Genomic DNA, 22,626 nt, shown 5'->3' with positions numbered 1-22,626 from the left:
AACTTCCTAATCTTCAGCATGCTTAAACACTGGCATCAGGAGGGGAGAGGGCTGGTTATCAGGTTGCTGGTTCTCTGAAATTTGACAAATACATAGCAAATCCCTTTTTATTGTTAAATGACTCATTTTTTCTTCATCTAATTTGAAAGCAACCAAGTCTGCTTTAAGGGAAATCAGCTAAATCATGTAGAATCATTTTTAAAAGGACAATTGATATTTCAAGCATACCAGATAACAATAAACGCAATAAGTGATTTCAAATCAAAACAAAACTATTCATAACCATTGGGGTTAGCGGAGCCACCAATATTCTTGGAGACGAAGCCTACATGTCCTGTTGGCTGTGGATGTCTTCCCCAACTAGAATAGATCACATCGTATACAGAAATGTGATCCAATGGCAGGTCTCTCATGGAAGGTTAATGTTGACTCTAAGGGCAGATTGAACACCAAAACAAAGGGTATATTCTGCAGAAAAAGCCACCCTAGAACCTAGAGTCAGTGTATTAGAATCAGAGGATTTGAAGTGATCTTGTGTTGAGTCTGCCTAACTGTAAAATTTTTTTTCATGGTTTTAGTCTATATACAGAAATGCAACAAAAAAGTTCCACCTGTCTGTATGTAATTACTATGTATCCCTTAGTTTGACGGCTCTTTGCTGATGTGGAGGGCAGCTGGATTCTTCCTTTAAACTCTTCAAACAGCTTGTCTCTGAAACATGAGTTGCAAAAAGGGTACAGTAACACTTGAGCAACAGCTTTGAGGATTATATACATGTGAGGCTCTGCCTGGAAAGGGAAACCACACTGGGATTTTTATATCATTCAACTAGGCTATTAAAGAAGAAACCAAATATCAGGCAGTATTTCTTGCACTGGTTTTTGGAAGAGGAAAAGTTTAAGATTACCTACCTGCTTTTAAAGTGCCCTGGTGTGGTATATATCATAAAATAATTCTGCTAATGTATATGGCCCTTCATTTATAGCTTAATGTTTAAAACACAGATGCTTCTAAACAACACACTTTCTTTAACTCTTCTAACATCCATATAAACTTTCAGGATGCGTCATGGCACTTGAGTAGAAAGTGGCAAGCATTTAACAATTAGGATTTATGTGCATATGCATCATAGGTGAAGTCATAAAGGTACACAGATAAAGTGATTGTCTCCTGAAGTCCACATGCTAGGTTTGCTGCACATCCATGTTGACTTAATTTGGGATTATCTCATATGGGAAGTAAAAAGTACAACTTGATGTTGTGTATTCTAGGAAACAAACTGCTAAGATTTATTTATACGATTCATTTAAAAACTAGCCTGGGGCCAGGTGCAGTGGCTCATGCCTGTAATCCTAGCACTCTGGGAGGCCAAATTGGGAGGATCACTTGAGGCCGGGAACTCAAGATCAGCCTGAGCACAAGCAAGACTCTGTCTCTACAAAGAAATAGAAAAATTAGCCAGGCATGGTGGCACATGCCTGGAGTGCCAGCTCCTTGGGAGGCTGAGGCAGGAGGATCGCTCAACCCCAAGAGTTTGAGGTTGCTGTGAGCTATGATGATGCCACTGCACTCTAGGCAGGCAACAGAGCAACATCCTGTTTCAAAAAAACCTAGCCTGGAACTAGGAAAAGGGGTTAGCTTTGGTAGAATTATCTATCCTAACTTAGGAAGCATAGACGTGAAAGCAATAAAATACTTACTGGCCAATTTGGGTAAGTATAGAAAGCTGTGAGGGAAAATTGTTGGAAAACATATGAATAGTGTAAATGTCTTGACCTTCACTTACTAACTTTTTGACTACCTTTTCTTGCAAGAATCAAACATAATATCCATTGTGCATTTAGATGTCAAATTTAAAGTAAAACTCATGTATTTACTATGTTTTTGTAACAGTTCCACAATTCTTCTCCCCAAATCACTGCCCCAAAGACCCAACAATAGAAAAATTCTAGAGGCTTCCCTGTCAGTAGTAGTATTTTTTAATATTAAAAACTCTGAAATTATTCATGTAACTTAGTTATTCTTTGGATATTTAGAAAGGGAGGGAAGCAAAATGAAGTATAGTGTCCTACTTTACCACCTAATGATACAAAGTAGAGTTCTTCTCAATTCAAATTTTAATACTGGTTTATTCCATTTAAACATTCCCATTGCCTATGAACACTTTGGCTTTTTAAAAATCTTCCTTCCAGATGCCTTTTTGGTTTATGTTCTGGTTACTATCACTTCAAAACTAGAAATACCAAACCCTAGGAGGCTGCCCTTCTGCCACTGTAGCAGTAGCATGGTGTCTCCAGCCTCACTGCAGCCACCCTGTGCAATGACTGTGCTGCCATTAAAGCCTGGTGGGTTTTAGCCTCTGAAGAAAGTGCTCTGGTGACCAAAGCAGGTGCGGCCAACTCTGGTCCTGCAGTAGTGTCTCTGGGTACAGAGAGAAGTGTTCGGCACAGTTCTGTCATGTCCCCATAAGCCCTCTAGTCACATGGCTCCCTCAGGGTGCCCATGTGTGCCACCCACCAGCCACTGCACCAAGGCATGCCCAAGGTGCCCGGGGTCTTCTTGGCCGGGTCAGGTGTGAACCCTGACACTTGAGTCCGGGTCTTTATTCCGGACTGCTCAACTTCTTCCCATAAGCCATTTGCCCCTGGACCACCCTCCTGCCCCTCATCATACCACGTCAATCCATTGGCCATTTCATAGAAATGCCTTAGCTCACTATACAAACTTGCCCACCAGGTTCCCAGCCACCTTTGAGCTCTAAAGTCCAAAGTATATAGGGAAGAGTAGTCTTTGCCAAGCCCCTCCAACCTACCCTCCAAAAAGCCATTATTATCCTTTTTCCCAAAATAATGGTTTCATAATAGCCTTTCCTCAGAATTAATGGGAATTACTCCTGGCTTCTTCCATAGGTGACTTGCTATTTTTCAAAATATAATGAGAAGCAGCTAATGAGGTGGTTCAAGATGGCCTTTAATATTATGATGTTGGACTCAAAAATGCGGCCATTACCTTGCCAATCTTTCCTCTCTACATGGCTCCTGAGGGACAAGCACAAAAGGGAGAACGGCATATAAGGAAACAAACACCACATCACTGGGGGAATCAGTGCCTAGTAACCGCCAAATGCACAGCTCTGATAGAGGTGTGTGGAAGCACACTGTACACTAGACCAGAAATTCCCGTTCTCTTTTCCATGTCAAGTTTTGCCCACTACCTTGCCCTGCCCAACAGACTGCATGTTCCATAGTCTGGTGGAGCCACATGCATGTGGTCCCAGACAAAAGGCAGAGCACAGCCCAAGTAATCCAACGCCAGCAAAGTAAAGCAATGACAGAAATGTAATTTTTTACCTCTGTAGTTCCCGTAAACCAAAGTTCAATATCATTTCTTTCCCCTTGTAGAAGTGAGTTAAAGGAGCAAGTTAGATTCTAGTTTTCCTGTTCTGTTCAGTCCAAGCTAGAGGAGGTCGCACTTGAGAACTGGGGTAGAATATCAGTTTTTCCTCCCACAGTGATTTCCTAGGACATTAAAGCTGAAATGGGTGTACTTTCTAATGTCAATTAATTCAACCTCAAGCCTCATGTGTCCATATTCACAAAAATTCCACATGATCAAAAGACCAAAGGGATATTTCAACACTGCCTTCTTTCTTAGAATCTGAATAAGTATAAGGAAGGATTCCAGAATCAATCCTCTATGTGTGTCTTTGTTCATACGAGCATATTAACTTGTGCCAGGCTTTGCCAAGAGGCTAGAGCATACTCTGTAGTGAAGACTACACTTTCTATTTTTTCCAGCTCTAGTGGAGTTGAGTGTTCAAACAAATGGCTATTGTACTGAAATGACTAAGTAAAAATATGATTGAAAAATTGATCATAAACTTAATACTTCAGTTCAACTTGTGGACACTTTTCAGATACTTTTAGTAAATTGGGTGTCACTACCCAGTCTAAAGAAGTGGCCCTTATTTGGGTTCATAAAGCTCCTTTAAAGCTTAAACTCTCCCAAGCATTCTTTATGATGATGGCTGTTCCTTAAGTTCTAATGGGAGATTTTTTTAATAAAAAGTTATTTTAAAAACAAAATGGGTGGGGGTGGGTATAAAATTAGGAGAGGTCATAATGAGTAAGGAATATTGAAAGCTGCCAACTCAAGAACTCAGACTTCCTATCAGACTTAAAAACAAAAAAACAAAACCTAAAAGGCCACACACTGATTAGTAGACAATGTACTGAAATAAATTTAAATTCTTTGATCTGTGAGTTGTGTCTCCCACCCAGCCAAAGCAGCCAAAGCAACATTAATAAGACAGGTTGGCCAAGTATGACTCCTGCTACATAGGCAAGAAAAAATCCAGTGGCAATGTATAATTAGACCATGTGAAATCCTTTTTCTGTTTTGGTTCAGAAAATATCTATGAAATACCATATTCAAATTACTGTGCTAACCTATCTTCTCGTTCTTTTGCTTACTGTGTCTACTAAATGGAAGACATTGTTGGTTCAGTTCCCATGCAATGGGCTTTGTACATGCTACTTTTAAAAATGTTTTTAAAAACTGACACGTAATCTCTAGGAATATGGCATTGGAGTCTCATGATAGGATCTAGATCTTTCCTGATACCAGCTCCATCCCAAACAGCTATTTAACAATTAGACAAGTTACACACTCTTTGTTGCCCTCAGTTTCCTAATCTTTATAATGAAAGGATATGACCAAATTATTCCCTAGGTTTCTTCCAGCTCAATAGTCTAACCCATTTGGTATTTCTTTAAGCAGACAAAGGGCTGTTAGAGCAGACCAACGGACCTCAATCGTGGCAGAACATTGGAATCATCTGGGAATCTTTAAAAGATATTGATGCCTGGGTCCCTGCCCCTGAGAGATTCTGATTTAACCGATCTGGGTATGGCATGGACATGAACATTTTAATAGCTCCCCAGTAAAATTTCCCTAGGTGATATGAGGTAGATCTTCTAAACTCTCAGTGACAATGATATGGGATGGGTTTGACTCAGGCTTCATTAGAACAGGCCTCTCTGGGTAACTTAGAGAAGGTTTTGTTCCCAGAGTCCTATTCTCATCAGAACTGACCTTCTGTAGGCTCAGAAGCCAGAGTTGGAAGCAGGAGATGGCTCTCACATTGGCAAACTCTTTCATGTTTTAACTCAGGCTTTACTAATTGAAGTATTACATCCAAGTTTCTACTTACTAGCCATTTGAATGTTGGTTCTTACTGTTCTAAAAGTGTTTAAACACTTGCTGTCAAAAAGCAATGTTAGAAACAACACAAGACTACATAACACAGCGTTTGTGAAACCTCACTTTAGTTTAATCATAGCTACCATTTGTTAAGCACTTTCTATGCTAGGCACAGAGATCTATCTCTACATACATTCTTACTGGTTTTGTTCTAACAGCTCAGCGAACTATGTTCCCATTTACAGATGAAGAAATGAACATTAGATAAGTTCCCTCAAGCCACAGAGCTAGAAAATGGTGAATCTCAGGTGGGTGGGACTCCCAAGCCTGAGCTCTTAGCTACTAAGCTATCTCATCTCAACCCAACATTAACTGTGTGGGAAGCTCTTAACTCTGGTCTGACTTGGTTCCAAAGATAGGGAACAGCTTTTTGGCTCAGGGTTTTTTATGCCCTCTAAGTGTCCTGCCGCATTCTTTTCGAGGGTTAAAAGCAATGATACGTGCTTGCTATAAATGCATAACTTGTGTATAGCTCGATGATTCGAGCACGTTCTGTTACTGAGGCCCCTACGGCAGTGTCAGCATTTACAAGAAAATCCTCTAAGGACTCCTTTTCAGTATGCATTAACATAGTCTCATTCTCCAATGAAACAGGCTGCAAAAATCTTACTGTCTGCTCAATTTGGCCTTTGCAGAGTAAAATAGCCTTCGGAAGAGCACAGGAATCCAAGCAGTTAAGGGAGGGAGGAAGGCTTTACATCAAGTATCAGAAACAGCCTAACTTTGCTGCAGCATCTCTGGCAATGCCCTTTATTCTCCAAAGGCTACTGTGAAGACAGTCGTGAAGGCTGTTTGCTGTCCTCTTGGACCCTGAGGTCTGTCTTGGAGGTTAATATTTCACATGTCCTAATTCAGCACTTCAGCTGAGGCAGACATAAAGTTCCAAAGGACAAGGAAGCACATTCTCTGTCCAGTACAAAGTACCAGATACTCTAAGCAAAGATGTTTACGTTGTTTTGTTCTTGAGCCTTCTTAATCCCCTTCCCTATGTCTGTTTTATGTGGCTCCTTCTAAAAAATTAACTGCTATGTTAAAGTCAATGGGATTATGACTTTTTGAAAGCAGTTTATAAAACACAGGTTAAAATAAGTGGGATTTAAAAAAAGAACAAAACAAGAGAAAGAGCATATATAATAGAAGAGGGTACACAGACTATGCTCAATTTTGAATTCGGCAGCTTATTAGGGGTTGATCTTGTGTTGCTGTGTCCACTTCATTATTCATAAAATAGAAACACATTCTGTTTTATAGGGCTTTTAGAATGTGTTATAAGTGCTTGCTATACTAGGCATTTGTCCCATTCCCCTTAATATTAAAAACAGATTCTCTACCATCTGTAGAATGAGTCCTTAACTCAAATTTTTCCTTTTATGAGCATTTTGAGACTGACCAAGCAAATTCCAACTTGCTCTGTATAATTAGGGTAAGAAGTTAGGCTTGGGGGTTGGAAGGAAGGATGGTATCATGGTATCACTGTATCATGATATCACTTCAGAACCCTGGAATCATGAAGTAGAACCATTGCTGATCCCCATACATTCCTGCGGGGGGAAAAGGTGAGCAAGTGTAAGAAGCAGCTAGCCACCTTTATCCCTGCAAAGCCTAGACTGATCATTGTCCACCATGCTAGCTATCCCAGGATTCAAAATACTAGACATTTTATATGAATCACTTTAAGGACTAAATAAACTATAGCTGATTTTTATTAGTGCAAAGGACATAGTCATGCTAAGATGACTCATGCAGTTTTCCAGTATACATCTCCCAGAGCCTTCTCAGAAACTAAGAGAGATGTTGCAAGCTCCCAAATCTCTCCTACTCATCTGATTCTAGTGCCATGGAACGGGGAAAATCTCTGCATTCTTTCAGGAAAGTCTGTATTAAGTCCAAAATCCAACTTAGATATCTTCACTCAAATGGAAGCCAATTTTATTGAATTAGCAAAGTTTCCGTTACAAATTTCTTTTCTATGTAAGGCTTTAAGAAGGAGTCAGAAATATATGGTAACTTTAGATTCTCATTTGTTTTCAGATATGTTATTTCTTATTTCTCTTTCTCTTCTCTTCCTTCATCTTCTAATGAGGGAAACAGCCTGACCCTGAGAACTAGAATAACAAACCAGCTATGTTTAGATGGGGAACTGTTCATGTGACCCTTTGTATATGTTCTTGAGCTTTAATTTGTAATCCTTGCCTTATGATTATACTTCTTGTGTGTGTTTCCTGACTAATTTTGTTTTCCTTGGTCAGAAGGGTCCTGGAACTAAATTCAACAAAGGAGAAGGCTATATACTTCCTCCTTGTCCTACACTCACTTGTTGCCCTTTGTAAGAAACTTTTACCATATTAGAGCCTTAAAAAAGGCCCCATAGCTTAATGTAATCTGGACACTTTCTTCAATAATGCCTTAATTTGGGAAGGTAATCAAAGGAAATAAGTAGGGAATCTTTTGGCCCTCACATCCCTTTTCTAGGCTTGATCCCTTTCTAAAAATCAATTAATTACAAAACCTGCTAAAGGTTTTATGGGCACAAACGACAATCCTGTAACACTGTTGAAAGGATTATGGATTTGAATATTGAATGCTGGATTTAAGTTGATTATTCTCTACAGAGGGATCTAAGTCTATAAAAGCAAGACTTCTTCCATCCACCACATGTCAAATGGTAACTTGGGCATTTGACAAGTCCGTGGTGGGCAGCTTGCTCTTTAAACCTTGGCAGAAAGGTGAATTATCACATTGGGATATGTATAACTGGATGTACACTTCTGTTAAAATCTTCCAATAAATCTTGAAAATTTCTTTTGTAAAGGAGTTTATAGTCTTGGGGCCTATGGGCAGAGTCTATGATACTTTCTGATCATTTTAGAAAGTAGAGATGCATTTTCAATTGTATGGCCTACAATGGAGACCTACTCTTAGCTATTGCAACTCAATACGTATATCCATTTTCTCCAGGAAATTTATGCTAAAGAAACTTTTCCTCCTTATTTTTTTCTCCCTTGTCCCTTATAACCACTCATCTCCAAATGATGAAAGGATGTTGTCAAAGTAAACCATTAAAATGATTCCAATGCTGTTAAGTGTCTGAAGAGAGAAGTTTTTGCTATAAAAAACTTATGGCAAGGTAGCAGCACTCACCTTAGAACCCTTCCATTTGGCCCAGTCTGCTAACACTAGATTTGATACCTGGTCTTGAGTTCTGAGGTAGTTATGTCTTATATTACTTTTATGACTATACCTACATGTCACCATTCCCTCTCTCAAATTCCTCAAAGTGCTTTGTGGCACTTCTCAAACTCCTTTAAAATATTCTCACTTTAGAATACATATTGCTAAATTTAATTAGCTAAATCTTTTCTTGTCAGAAATATCAGCCTGTAAGAAAGTATGATATCAGCCTTCAAAGATGGGTGACAAACTCTTATATCCAGGTTACTTTTTTAGCCAGTGATGCCACCCATTTCTGGGCCATCTTGCCTCTGCTATGACCATGTGCATTGTTGAACTCAACATAATATTGACCTAAGCAAGACACACTTGAAAGTATATTTGCACAAATACTTCAGGTGCCTCCCATAAAATGCATAGAATATATTCTATTTCAGGAAACATTCTTATAGTTCTTGTTCTTGGCCTAAGCAATTGAAAGTGGGTATATTAAACTCTATAAATATAATCTTAAAAGCCAAAACAATATAGTGTCCAAAAACACATAAGGATTGATGTTTAAGTGAAACCCTTGAATTTGTATCCTTAAAGAACTGTTTTTCAAACCATAAAATCAAAACAGATTAGCATTACCATGATATTCATTGGAGTTCAGTCCACACCAGTTATTAATATTTAAAAAGATCTTAATGTTCAGCATTAACCAGGTATAAAGGTGTTAGCTAGAAAACTCTGAAAGAGTAAAGAGAGAACACCAAATCATCACTAGGTAAGCAAACTACAGAAAGCAGCTATCACCTCTAGGACTAGGGAAACAAAGGAAATCATCAAAGCTTACACGCTTGAAGGAGACAATCTCTAGGGGCTGCTACTCAGACCACAAGAAGGGGGTGCCACTCAGCTAGGGTTGGCGCCCTGCGCTCTGAGGACCTGGGACCCCTGGGCCTGCAGAGAGAGCACCAAGGACTGATGCTGGTGTCTCTAAGAGGACACTATGACGCTAGTTCTGCAAGTGTAGAAAATGCTGAAAACTGGATTCAGCAGCTGTTTTGGGAAGAAACTCTTGCTGCTGGGGTGAAGTAGCTCTACTAGAATCCCACTTACAGGAGTTGCAAGAGGTGAGGAAATCCACGTGGATCAAACAGAAATGTGCATGTCCAGTCTTGAGCTTGGCAGTCTCCCTCTAGCACCCCCTGCATGCAGAGCTAACACACAGCCCTCTAGCAAAACAGGAACCTTTGCACAGGCCCAGGCCTAGAATCACAGCACCAGGTACAGGAGGGTTGTTCTGAAGCTGAAATAACTTAATAATTGGCATAGACCACCCCTTTAGCTACTCAGCATCCACACACCCTTCTACACATTTGAACTGTTTCCCCCACAACTAAACACGTGTTTCCATCTAACAAGGTGCAATTATCCTTCACTCAAAGGAAAATGTTCTCACCCTCTCCCCAAATTGGGAAGCTGCAGAGACCCAACAGGCATTACATTCATTTCTGGAAAACAGTTAGTGTCTTTGGGCTGTATTAACCATGCCTAGAATTCAGTCAAAGTCCCATCTGAATAATCTGCTACCTAAAGACAAAATCGTACATCTGACTTCTAAAAAACTTGTATTAAAAGAGAATGTAGAGAGATAAGAAAATAGATAACACATGCAAATTTATATATATAACAAGCGAGCAAGAAAATATGCATAACTACAATAGTCCCCAAGACCATCTGGCTTTTACATGCCAGACATTGAGAAATGAGTCTCCTATCTTCAAGGAGAGTATAGTCCAGTGGGTGAAGAGACAAGTCAACAGACTCATGTGAAAATCATGCAATGGCCGTTGTGTATTTTGAGGAGAGGGGGGAAAGCTTCAGGGAGAGATCTTACTATCTTCAGGGACAAATAGGTAACCAGAGTGGGCAGAATGTGGGGGGAAGGGAACACTGAAAATTTGAGAACATAAGGAATCAAAAAAAAAAAGCATTTTAAAAGAAATAAAGAACTTGGGGGTTGGTATACAGGAGTGAAAGGAAATAAGATTGAAGACAAGGAGGGGAAAAATATAAAGGAGCCTGACATACAAAATGAAAAGGTGTATATTTTTGCCCTAAATTCAAAGGGGAGCCACCCAGGGTTAAGCAGGAAAGCTTTCAACTTTATTCTAATATTTAGAGAAATGTCATTTAAAAAAAAAAATCCAGATTATCGCAATTCAGTACACAGGCCATGAGCTGGAGCTTCAACGTTGTCATGGGAGCAAAAAGTGGTGGTGAGGGGGAACGCGCACAGAAAGGTGTAGGTGTCTGAATCATGCAGCAGGATACCCCCCAAAAGGATGAAAAGCAAAGTAACTGAATTTGGTCAGGAGACTCATCAGCAGTTGAAGTTGCCTTTCTGAGACTAGAGCAGAGATGAACAGTCTTTTGAGGGGAAGGGAGGGTGGAAAGGCGGAGGGTGGGAGGCCATCAGTTTTAGATGTTTAACCCTAAAAGTATCATGAGATGATAATTGGGTGGCTACGGGGTCGCACAGAAGTATTTTCCTTATTTCTAAGGGGAGATCTGAGTGACTTATAAAGGAAAGGGCCCCCGGGGGAGAAATGGCAGAGGCAGAAGGATGAATGTCAATGTAGCCCCTTGGGCCAGAGCTTAATCTCTCCTTCTGACGCTGTTAATGTGGACAAATATCCTCTTGATTTGGAATAAATTCTCTGAAATTAGGAAAATAATGATTAGCCTGAAATTGGAAGAGTGTGGATATGACTAGGAGATCTATTTATTGTGTTGCCAGGAAACAAATTTGGGAACCACTGAAACCAATCAAGGCGCACCAAATAAAGATGCTGTTTTTATTTCCTAGGGCTGCTGTAACAAATTATCACAAACTGAGTGGCTTAAAACGACAGAAATTTATTCTGTCACAGTCCTGGAGGCAAGAATTTCAAAATCAGAATGTCAGCAGGGTTGGTTCCTTCTGGAAGCTCCATGGGAAAAGCCGTCCCAGGCCCCTCTCCTGGCTTCTGGTGGGCTTGGCTTTCCTCAGTTTGCAGATCACGCACCAGTCCAGTCTCCACCTCTGTCTCCACATCATCCTCTCTGTGTGTCTCTGCATCTCAAATCTCCCTCTGCCTTTCTTTCATAAGTACATCTGTCATTGGATTTAGGGCCTCCCTAAATCCAGGATGATATCATCTCAAGATCCTTAACTTAATTATAACTGCAAAGAAGGTCACATTTCAAGGTTTTAATATCTTGGGGGACACTAGAGGTGTATAATAGAGGATCTCTGTGGCTAGAATGCAGCTTCTCCAATGAGATTCGTCAATGCAGTGTTGAGGAACTCCAGCTTGGGGCCAGACAGTCTGGGTCAGGAACCTGGTTTTACCACTTAGTGGGTGTGTAGTGTAAAATCTTTGTGCTTTGGCTTTCCCTCTGGAAAATGAAATAATGCTGCATCATAAAACTCACAGGGCTATTATGAATTTTTTAGAGTTAATGCAAGTCAAAGGTTGAAAGTGCCTGGCCACCACCTAAGTCCTGAGTTAGTCGTGACTTTGAGTCCTCTGCTAAGTAAGACGTTCATCTGTAAACGGACTATCTCCCTGGCTGCCTACCAGTTAGGTGTCTTTGAACAAAATTAACTACTAAATCTCCAAGTGAAACAATTCACATAACATTAATCAAACATAGATTTTATATATGTATGTATTTAAAGACTGTTAATACTATAAAGACTAATAAAAACTCATAAGAGGAGGAATTAAGTGCTGACCTCTGGGAAAACATGCTGACATTTACGAAGTAAGCTAAGTGCAATTTAAGCTGAGTATAAACTTGAGACTGACTTTTTATTCTTTAAATATCTAACAAACAACATATATGCCCATGCGGTTGGCTTGGTCCTTCAATTAATCAGCTCACATCAATGGGTATTGGAGGCACAGAATGAAGAGGGCTTTTTTTGGTGGGGGAGTGTGCCAGCCCACAGGTGGTCTGAACAGGATTACAAAACAATGAATGGCTTTTCTTTGCCTTTGCTACCCAGTCAGTGTAGAAAGTTAACCCTCTTGCCCTACCTTCTCTCTAGAGCTGTGTAGGAACATTGACTCCTGGGAGGTGAAAGAACATTTTGGAATATTAGTTCACTTTTGCATGGTTAAAGTGACTACGTTTTTCTGTTTTACCTACTGTGACATGTGAGGGAGCTTTGTAAGAGCACATAACACAAGTGTTTGGAAATAGCAATGCTAAATAACAGCATAAAAGTATTTATACTCAATTTATACTGAATTATGCAATCAGCACCCCATAAATTCATTCTTTCTCTGGTAAATGTTAATCTCAAAAATGGATGCCTTTTAAAGCAGTGGTCCCCAACCTTTTTGGCAGCAGGGACTGGGTTTCATGGAAGATAATTTGTCCACGGATGAGGGGGTGGGGGACGGGGGTGCGTAGAAGCATTGCTCAGGCAGTGATGCGCAGCCTGATTCTTAACAGACCTTGGACTGGTACCAGGCCATGACCCAGAGATTTGGAGACCACAGTTTTAAAGGATGGTATTTGGATAGCCCTGGAGACTATATGCAGAATCCTAATAGTTTTTAAAGTATTTTTCAATTTGACTAAGATAAAATTCATAACTTTATTCTTGTCATTGCCTTTACAGTTAAGCAATCTTGTGAAGAACCAAAATTGATCATGCTCAATTTCAGGCACCCTGGCAATCTTATCAGGCTCTGCATTCAATTTATTTCTACTTTGCTATGAAACCTAGCAAGTTTTTGATCCCTATCTTTAATACTAGATTTTTATGCCAAAGTTCTAATACAAACTGCATAGCTAGATGATAATCATTAAATGTTACCAGATATCAAGTGCTTAAAGAAAAATTTATTAAGCATACTTCTTCCACTTTGGAAACTACAAAGGAAATAGTCCTACCTACATTCCTGCTTTCAGAGTTCAGTCTAATAGAGGAGAAGGAACAAAATGAGTCCAGAGGACTATAAAAGAAAATCACTAGTTGTGGGCCTATTATGGCATAAAGTCTGGGTTTGCCGTGTTCTAACATCATTATGCCTCTAACCCTGCCTACAGGTGTCTGTGGTAGGTTATGTTTATTTGAGATTTCTCCATCGGGAATTGCCTGTTGTCACTAAGTGTCTGCTGGTGCTGGGACTTGCTGCCTGCCTTCTTGCCATGTCTAACGAAGTAGAAACAAGTACAACCAACGGTCAGCCTGACCAACAGCCCGCACCAAAGGCACCCTCGAAGAAGGAAAAGAAGAAAGGTACGGGGAGTCCCCTTAAGGCCAATGATTAGAGCTAGAAATGGTTACCTCTGGAAAAATGTGAGATTCAGGGTAAAGTAAAAGCTGGCTCTTGCCTTGCTTCATCCTCAGATTAGTCTCATGATCTAAACAGGAAAGTTGTGTTTTGGCAGAAGGAGATTGGTTCTCCCTACATGTGGTAAGACATATCTCTGAATCTGTGATTGCACCAATGTAGGTCCTGCTGGGAAACTTTCAGAGTGTCTTGTTCAGTTAATAATACAACCATCAATTATTATATGGTTATCTTTCAGTAATATGCTTACTACTTTGCTTTTCTGAAGTCACTATTTTCTATAAATCAAGATGTTTATTTATGAGACCCTCTTCTTTTGACCTGAAGTACCACTAGAAGAAAGTGCCAGAGACCTTAATGACCCACGGTTTGGGAATATGCTGGGACTTGCTTGTTTTTCACTACTACACTTTAGCTCTGGGAATGAGACTGCACAGGCCTTTAAGAGGAACAAAAGTAGTTATAATAAATATGGGATAATTATCTTCATAATTTGTAAGGGAATTTACCCATAATTCCCTTCTGCCTTATTGATTGTTCAAAATGTTGGTTAATTGTGTGGTGGCTTATTTTTCTTTCATCAAAAAATATATATTATCCTTCTTACATTCTTTCAAGACCTTTTAAAAAAAATCTATGGTGAAAAATATCCCCAATTCCCACCTCACATATTCCCATAAGTTTCTCATATTCAGTCAATTTTGCACTTCTAAGAGTTTATTTTTCTCCCCACCCCAACTCCATACACAGTATCATGGAGCATGATTTAGCTTCAAAGAAAGTAAAAATCAGACAGGGTAGATAGTGCATATATGATCAACTGTAGTATAATTAGGATTTATACTACTTAAATTTTGGAGATTCTGGAGCATATTTTGTCATATCTAGGACTGGTAGTTAAATATAAAGTTTATCTTGTATTTCTTTCTTTTCTCAGGCTCTGAAAAGACAGATGAATATCTCTTGGCTAGGTTCAAAGGTGATGGTGTAAAATACAAGGCCAAACTAATTGGCATTGATGACGTGCCAGATGCAAGAGGGGATAAAATGAGCCAAGATTCTATGATGAAACTGAAGGTAAATGGGAAAAGAATGCTTTATCTGTATATTAGTCAAAGTCAAATAGAATTATGTTAGAACCTCTTGACTTATGTCTCAATTATTTGAAAAAAATTTTTCTGATCACATTATTGATCCAGTAATGCCTCATTTTCTGAGAAGCCATGAAATTGTTTGCATATTTCAAGTGCTGTTCTAGAGACCTAATTTAATCAAGTATAGCAGGACTCTAGATGGCTTTCCTTTTGACAGATTTAACATTTGGACAAACCAAGGCTTTCCCTACCATTTCCCTCATTAAATGACTAGAAAATCTGTGTCCAAATATGTTATTTGTCTTACTTACAGAATCTCCTATTTTAGACCCAAGAAATGTTCAGGTAAAATTCAGGACTCTACTTGGAAACTGGTGTTCTTAAGTGTTAGCCTTTCTTTTCTTTGAATTTTTAAATTTTAGTACTATGTCACTATGTGAAACAGAATCAATAATACTTGCTAAATCATGCAGGGCCTAGAAGAAAAATCTTTAAAGATCTTCCAGTCCAGTCTTCTCATCTTTACCAATATATATTGGGGCCAAGAAAGTGAGAGTGACTTGTACCTAACTCTTTCATAGATGGCCAACCAAGCTGAAAACAGAGCTGACTGTTGTTTAAAATTTTAGTATTAGAAGCATTGGAGGGTACTTTTAATTAGATGTTTCTTGTTTTCCCAACCTCATCAGGGAATGGCAGCAGCTGGTCGGTCTCAGGGACAACATAAACAAAGGATCTGGGTCAACATTTCCCTTTCTGGAATAAAAATAATTGATGAGAAAACTGGGGTAAGAATTTATGTTTACGGACACCTCTGTGACCACCTGAGTTTAACAATTTGCTACTTGAATTTCAACTCCCCTTCTTCCTTCTCAAAATTCCATAGGGGAAAAAAATAGTATATATTACTTCTCCAAAAGTAACAGGTAGAAAACAGACTAGGAGGTAAGGAGTCAAGGTAATTTATTTTGAAGTGCATTTCCTATAATAGATGTGAATCTTAAGTCTATAAACACAGGTATGCTATAAATACCACTTGGGTATTTTTTTTTTTTTGTACCTCAGGTATATAGAATTAGATTAATCCTAACCCCTGGATTGTGACACTTGTATAAGCCTATATATGTTTCTTATTTTATTTTAATGTATTGATTATGTGTGAATTACCAGCTAACTTAAAGTTAGAACTTTAACCATAACACATTTAGATTTTTTTCATCTCTTTCTTCCTTGCCTCCTTACTCTACAGATATAACCTTTCTCATTTTTTGTGATTGCTGTTGTTCTATCACATATAGAAAGTCTTGATTGTTTTGTTTTTGAGCCTGATCCAAAAGCTATCATACTTCAAGTCTTCTGAGACTTTTTTCTATATTCAACATAACATCATAAGATTCATCCCTTTAAAAATGTTGTTTGTAGCTCTTTTTCATTGCTATAAAATACTCTATTGCATCAGTTTACCTTGGGAGACTTCCAGTTACTGTTCGTCCTTTCCTGGAAAGATACCCATTATCTAATATGCAAAATCCACCAGTCAAACCTAGGGCCCGGCCCCCTGGTGCACACTCACTCAGCCTGCTGGTCCTCGGGTCCTCAGGCACTACTGTCTCCATCATTCTCCCTCTTCTCTCAACTCTTATTTTCCCAAGTTCATCAGAGAATGGTGGCAGATTTTTCTCACAAGGTTTTCTCTGTCCTCAAACCATCTAAGATATTCAATATAAACTTTTTAGTGGCCTTAGGCATTTGGAAACAAAACCAAAACACATTCTGCCACCTACAAATATCTCTGAAGAGTTGAACCCTGCGACCTGCTTGAAAGGATCACGAGAAAGGGGGAAAAATAGAGGGAAAGACACTACTAAGCCAGTGAATTCCCTGCCCCATGTAGCTCCTGGATAATGACATGGACTGTCTAGGTGAGGTAGAGAAATACTTGATGACAATATTTGGTAACCTCCAGAATATACTGGGGATACTTGTTCCAATAATATATAGGATGGTTCCTTGACCACCAGGAGTCCTTGTCAAAGGATCCCAGTTACTGTTCACTTAAGTTTGCCTTTGAGTTGGAAAAGGAGAACTACCTACTTGGGTTGATTTCAGGGTTGTATGTTCCCTCTTCACTTTAGAAATTCTTGGTCCCCTGATCCTCAATCCTTCCTTGCTATGTGGCGTAAGGAGAATCAAGTATCAGTATTTTAAGAAGGAACATTCTTTTCATTTTTGTTTTCTATTCTTCCTTTCTTTTGAAGCCCTTTCTAGCAAGGATATTTCTCCATCCTTCAACCAGAGATGAAAAAGTCTTTCTTCAAATGGTTTAAACTTTTCATATGTGTCTGATGCTTAACTGTGCTAGCCTGGCAAATAGATTCTAGTTTTCTCACTAAATCATTCTGTATATTCCTTTGAAGGTAATAGAGCATGAACATCCAGTCAATAAGATTTCTTTCATTGCCCGAGATGTGACAGACAACCGGGCATTTGGTTATGTGTGTGGAGGAGAAGGCCAGCATCAGTTTTTTGCCATAAAAACAGGGCAACAGGTGAGCTGTAAGCCTTGAGGTATACCTGCGACTTGTCATCTGTTGAGCATAGGAGTGTCTGTCTCTCAGCTAGAAAACTTGCTGGAAACACTTGGATGTAGGAAGGCTAAATAATGATTCAAGGAGTAACTATCTTTATTGGCCTAAGGAATCTTTTTAAAATGTCATTGATACCCATGTAGTGTGTGGCACAAGGCTTGTGAGAATGGACTTTCTTATAAGGCCAATGCTGATTTTAGAACAATAGTGAATTATTCCCAGAAACCTTGAAGGGACTTCAAAAACAGTCATGGTACCTCTTGTTTTGTCTAAATACTTATTAATGTGCTGTCATTTATGTACCTGAGGGTGGGGATTGGGGCAGTGGTGATCCCCTGTAAGCTAGAGAGGGTAGTAAGGAGCTTTAAAAGAATAAAAAAACTAGTATTAATCTGAACTGATGGGGGACAAAGGGAAGAAAATAATAAGATTAAAATACTGATAACAATGCTTTCTCTTGCTTCAGGCTGAGCCATTAGTTGTTGATCTTAAAGACCTTTTTCAAGTTATCTATAATGTAAAGAAAAAGGAAGAAGAAAAGAAAAAGGCAAGTACTACCTGATAAAGGTTCCATTGAGCTTAAAACTAAAGCTATATTCAGGACCATGTTTAATGTTATGTACACATACGGCCTGTCTGAAGAGTTGGCTTCTATACGACTCTTCAAAGTATAGAAAGTGTAGAAATATGTTGTCTGTTCTTTCCAGTAGGTAATGGGTGGATATTACAGTGAGGCACTTCTGATTTCCAGGTCCTGACTTTTATGTCTTTCTTCCTACAAGCTTCATATTGATTCTGGGAAATATATAGGACAACCAAGTTTAAATCCAGAAACTCTATTCAAATCTAGTATTGCTATGAAAGGGAGAGGAGAATATAGGGCAGAGATAATACGCAAGTCTCATTCTTGCCTTATGCTTGTGAACCCATAGGTATATTTGTTCTTGTATTTAACTCCTCCCTTTATCCACAAATACTAAGGTCACTCCATTTGTATCTTTCTTTTTAGACGGAAGAAGCCAACAAAGCAGTAGAGGTAAAGCTTCATATTTACCCCTTGTGAACCGTGTGTGTGATGTGCTACCTGCCCAGGCATTCTCCCCTCCTGGCTAATCACCACGTGTTTATGACCTCTCTGGTCATGGGAGATATACATTGAAATGATCAATGCCAAAACTGTTTAGCAAGCCACTATAGTAGGCAAATAAATTCTACAGGAAAAACTCATCAATTAAACTTTTAAATATTTGCCATCTTTTCAGAATGGGAGTGAGACCCTAATGATTCTTGATGACCAAGCTAACAACAAACTGAAGTTGGTATGTATGTGATGTTTTATAATTCTTATTCACCTGAACGTGGGTTCTACTTCCTCTAGATTTTGCTAATACCAAATCTGTATGGAATCTGTATGAAAATCCAATTGTGACAATTATTTTCCTAAATGTTAGTGTAACATTTATGTCTATATGCAAAATAATCTATTGAGTAGACACACCTGGATCTAATCCAAATACTTTTTAAGGTGTGGACCAGTTGGATTTGTTTGGGGACACGTCTACACTTCCTGACCTAAATAGCCTAATATCAAATTTGTATTAATTAAATGAAAATCCAATTGTGACAACTATTTTCCTAAACTTCAGTTTAGGAAACAAACAATTACAGTGATATACAAAGTAATCTTTTTAGTAGACACATCTGAATCTAATCCAAATACTTTTTTAAGGGTGTTGACCAGATGGATTTGTTTGGGGACATGTCTACACCTCCTGACCTAAATAGTCCAAAAGTAAGTGTTCGTTTTAAAATTTGCAATGTAATGGAAATGGTATCTGTGACTCAAATTGGCAATTGACCAGAAATCTTAAGCATCTATTGAAACGCAGAAGGTGACTGTTGATTTTTGCACACAAAGCGTAAATGGCTTTTAGAAGGAATTTTAATCTTAAGTCACCGTAGGAAACTATCAGCACTAATTCCTACATATTAATATTGCTTAAAGGTTAAATATGAGCAATAGGTCAGGCAATGTAGTCCCTCTTGTTATTACTTAGGATCAGAAGGAGGAGGTCAGTGTCAGTCCTTGGCATAAGCCTCCTTGAGGAAAGTATGATTGTTATATGATTAATCATGAAGCTTCCTGGCATCTTCATTTCTTTCCCATTCCGTCTGTTGTAATTTAGCAGCATAAGGTTGGTGTGGACTAAGCCTTAAAACAAACAAGAAGCTCAGCTTAGTTATGTTTAGCCAAAGCCTGTCCTTCTTAGCAAATTACTCATTCTTTAAAGGATATTACAGTATACTGAGTCTTCTTAATATTGACTGATCTGTAACAACCCTATGAGAATGGAGCAATATTTTCCTTTACAGATAAGGAAATGGTGGTTTAGAAAAAACCTAATTTATCCAGGAAGAGGTCCAGATTCAAGGTTTATGCCCAAGTCTTCTGACCTTTCAAAAAAGGCCTCAAATGAAAATATCAATGTAATTTTGAATGCCTTCTTATAATTTCTATTATTTACTTAATAGTTTCCTGAGTACCTGCTATTTGCTAGGTATGGCAGTGAGTAAGAGGCATACATCCATGATCATGGAATTTGCTACCAGGGACCAACAACATTAAAACTAATCCAAAGCTAATTAATTGGTATTAATTACAGGGTATTTATCTGGTTTAGAGGTTTAGATAATGCTTCTGAGGAAGTGAGTTTCTCAACTTGAACATGAAAAATGAGGAGGCAGTAACTAGACAAAAAGAGAATTAGTCTAGAATAATGGGAAGAATGTCTAGATAGAAGTTTCTTATATCAGGAAATTATCATACAAGATTATATGACCAAGAAGGTCACAGGAATTCAAGCAGCAGATCCAAGACTGGGTAAGATTCTCACTTTCTGGAGTATTGCAGAGAACACCAGCCCTGTGAGTCCTCACTATGTAAACCTTCCAAGTGAGACAGGGAGGTGCCTGCACTCTTCTCTGACCCCAACTGTATGAGAATCACAAAGCACCATAGCATTTTAAAGGCCCTAAATAGACCCTAATAGAGAAGCCTGTTAAGTTTTCCTTTTAGAAGTCCTGACTCACTTGTCTATAGGACCTTTCATTCTTCATGTTTGTTATGGTTCTAAGGATAAACTTTTTGAAATACTAGATTAGATGACACCGAAAGGTCCATCCTAGCTCTGAGACCCCTTTGATTCCCAGGCAACTTCGCCCTCTTCTCCATCAGCAGCTGTCTCCCCAAAATGAGTAGGGACATCTGAATGACCTACTTCCTAAGTATAATTGACATTCAGACAAGTATATTGAGAGAGAGCAAAGCACTCAAGATGCAAAGTGGAATTCCAGTGGGATAGGCGAGGAAGCACTGACTATTTAATCTGCTTTTATAGACTTCTAGAAAGTCCTGAAAAAGGAAATGAAAAACAGCATGGGTAATCTTGACTTTCATTTTTATTAGACCTCATACAATCTGAGAATTTTTGATTTACAGAAATTCAAGTTTTGGTTAAACTAATAAATCAAAGTAATAAATACCATGAAAATAGATGATCTCTGATAAGTAGGAGAAAGCTAACAGGGATAATTATGTGCTGGTTACACTTTGACAACACGTTCTTACATACTGACTCTACATTTATAGGTCACAAAATAGATTTATCCCTACTCGGTAACACCAGCATGTTTAAAAATATCTAACTCTTATAACAATTGCTCTGAAAGATGTGAAGAGAGAAAGAAATCTAAATTACCTAGCCTCAATTAGTGGCTGTCGCTCCTCCAAAATTTATACAGAAACGTTTTATGAATTTCAAATAATGCTCATGTTGCAAATTAAGTGGCTTCCTTTAGGAATATAATTTTTATTGGAAAACCATTTAAGCATTATGTTTCCAGACTACATCTCAAAAAAAAAAAAAGCAAAAAAAAAAGCATAAAAAATGCAATCTAACTTTAAAAACTTGAAAATTTGAATCTGAAAGCAAGGCTATTATGAGAAGAATGCAAGGCATGATCTACCATCAAGGAGATTAAACCTGGTACAAATGATGGGATCAGGGTACAAAGTGCAGGTGTCACATATACACTTGTGCATACCCCATAAAATGTCATGAGATGAGCACAGATGAAGTAGGAATACAAAGATCAATGGGGAAAGGCTTTGTAAAAATGGGAATTTGAGTTGGCCCTTTGAAGTGTGTAGGAAAATAGTAGTTAGGCTAGAAACAAATTGGGTCCTATGGTGGATGATTTTGGAAGTCTGCCTAAAGAAGCTTATTTTAGTACAGGGAATAGCAGGAAGCCACCAAAGGCTTTAAGTAGGGAAGTCCTCAATGTGGTAAGCTGTAATGGTTAGGTGAGATTAGAGAAGAGGTAGGCTATGGAACTCCGTGTTTTGAACCTTGTCTTCATGCAGATGCCTTTTGGGTTGCCTGCATGCCGCCCTTACTGGACCTCTTAAGAGCAGGGACTGTAACTCACTTCAGTTCTCTAGGGCCTGCCTCTCAAGTGCTTAGACGGTGGTTGGTGGATGCAGTGTTGACAGCCCAACAAAAATTAGCAAAGCTCTGACTGAGAGGGTGGATGGAGGAGTCTTACATCTTCTCAGTGGTAGTCTATGAACTACACTCTTAATCTTGGATTAACAACAAACCCAACCTGAAGAGAGCCTTATACATTTTACTTATAGGGTGACTATTCAGAAGTCTAACTTTGTGGCTCCTGTTTGGTGTCCTAAGAACTTCTTCTGAAGTATTTGAAAAGGAGAACTCTACCGCTGTGAAAACCCAGAGGTGGCTCATAATAAATGAATAAATACTGAAATCACAAGCTTTTGTAATACATTTTATCCTACCTTTTGATTGTATAAATTTCCCTCAATTATGAGGTCTTCCAATCCATTTCTTTGATTAAAAAAAATTTTTTTTAATTATATGTATTTTTCTTGTGACAAATTCTTCTGCTTATAAAGAGAAAACCTGGCTTTTAAAAATTGTGTTTTTATACCTCGCAGGAAAGGAAGCCAAAAGATAGAATACCATGTAGTTCTGATTTTGTTATCTCTTCTATGGACACAAAGTAGAATGTAAACCTTCTAAAAATTGGTTCTTTTCTCTAAAAGCCAAGGAGGCCTATTTGAACTCTTTTTATGTTTACTAGTTT

At 38.6% G+C, this 22,626-nt stretch overlaps 1 protein-coding gene across 1 annotated transcript in view; it reads left to right on the top strand.

Moving 5' to 3' along the window:
- The window catches only part of DAB2 (Dab, mitogen-responsive phosphoprotein, homolog 2 (Drosophila)), a 52,960-nt gene that overhangs the window by 17,356 nt on the left and 12,978 nt on the right, over positions 1–22,626 (top strand). Inside the window, exons 2-9 of the mRNA XM_012649900.1 lie at positions 13,528–13,720; positions 14,713–14,852; positions 15,559–15,657; positions 17,287–17,418; positions 17,924–18,004; positions 18,467–18,493; positions 18,720–18,776; positions 19,187–19,249. Coding sequence (XP_012505354.1) covers positions 13,630–13,720; positions 14,713–14,852; positions 15,559–15,657; positions 17,287–17,418; positions 17,924–18,004; positions 18,467–18,493; positions 18,720–18,776; positions 19,187–19,249 — 690 coding nt within the window. The 5' untranslated portion in view covers positions 13,528–13,629. The remainder of the gene's footprint in view (positions 1–13,527; positions 13,721–14,712; positions 14,853–15,558; positions 15,658–17,286; positions 17,419–17,923; positions 18,005–18,466; positions 18,494–18,719; positions 18,777–19,186; positions 19,250–22,626) is intronic.

Source organism: Propithecus coquereli, unplaced genomic scaffold (genome assembly GCF_000956105.1).
Source record: "Propithecus coquereli isolate 6110/MARCELLA unplaced genomic scaffold, Pcoq_1.0 Scaffold110, whole genome shotgun sequence".
In the NCBI taxonomy this organism is placed as follows: domain Eukaryota; kingdom Metazoa; phylum Chordata; class Mammalia; order Primates; family Indriidae; genus Propithecus; species Propithecus coquereli.
The sequence above is the reverse complement of the archived record's forward strand: the minus strand, read 5'-3'. Positions and strand labels throughout refer to the sequence as shown.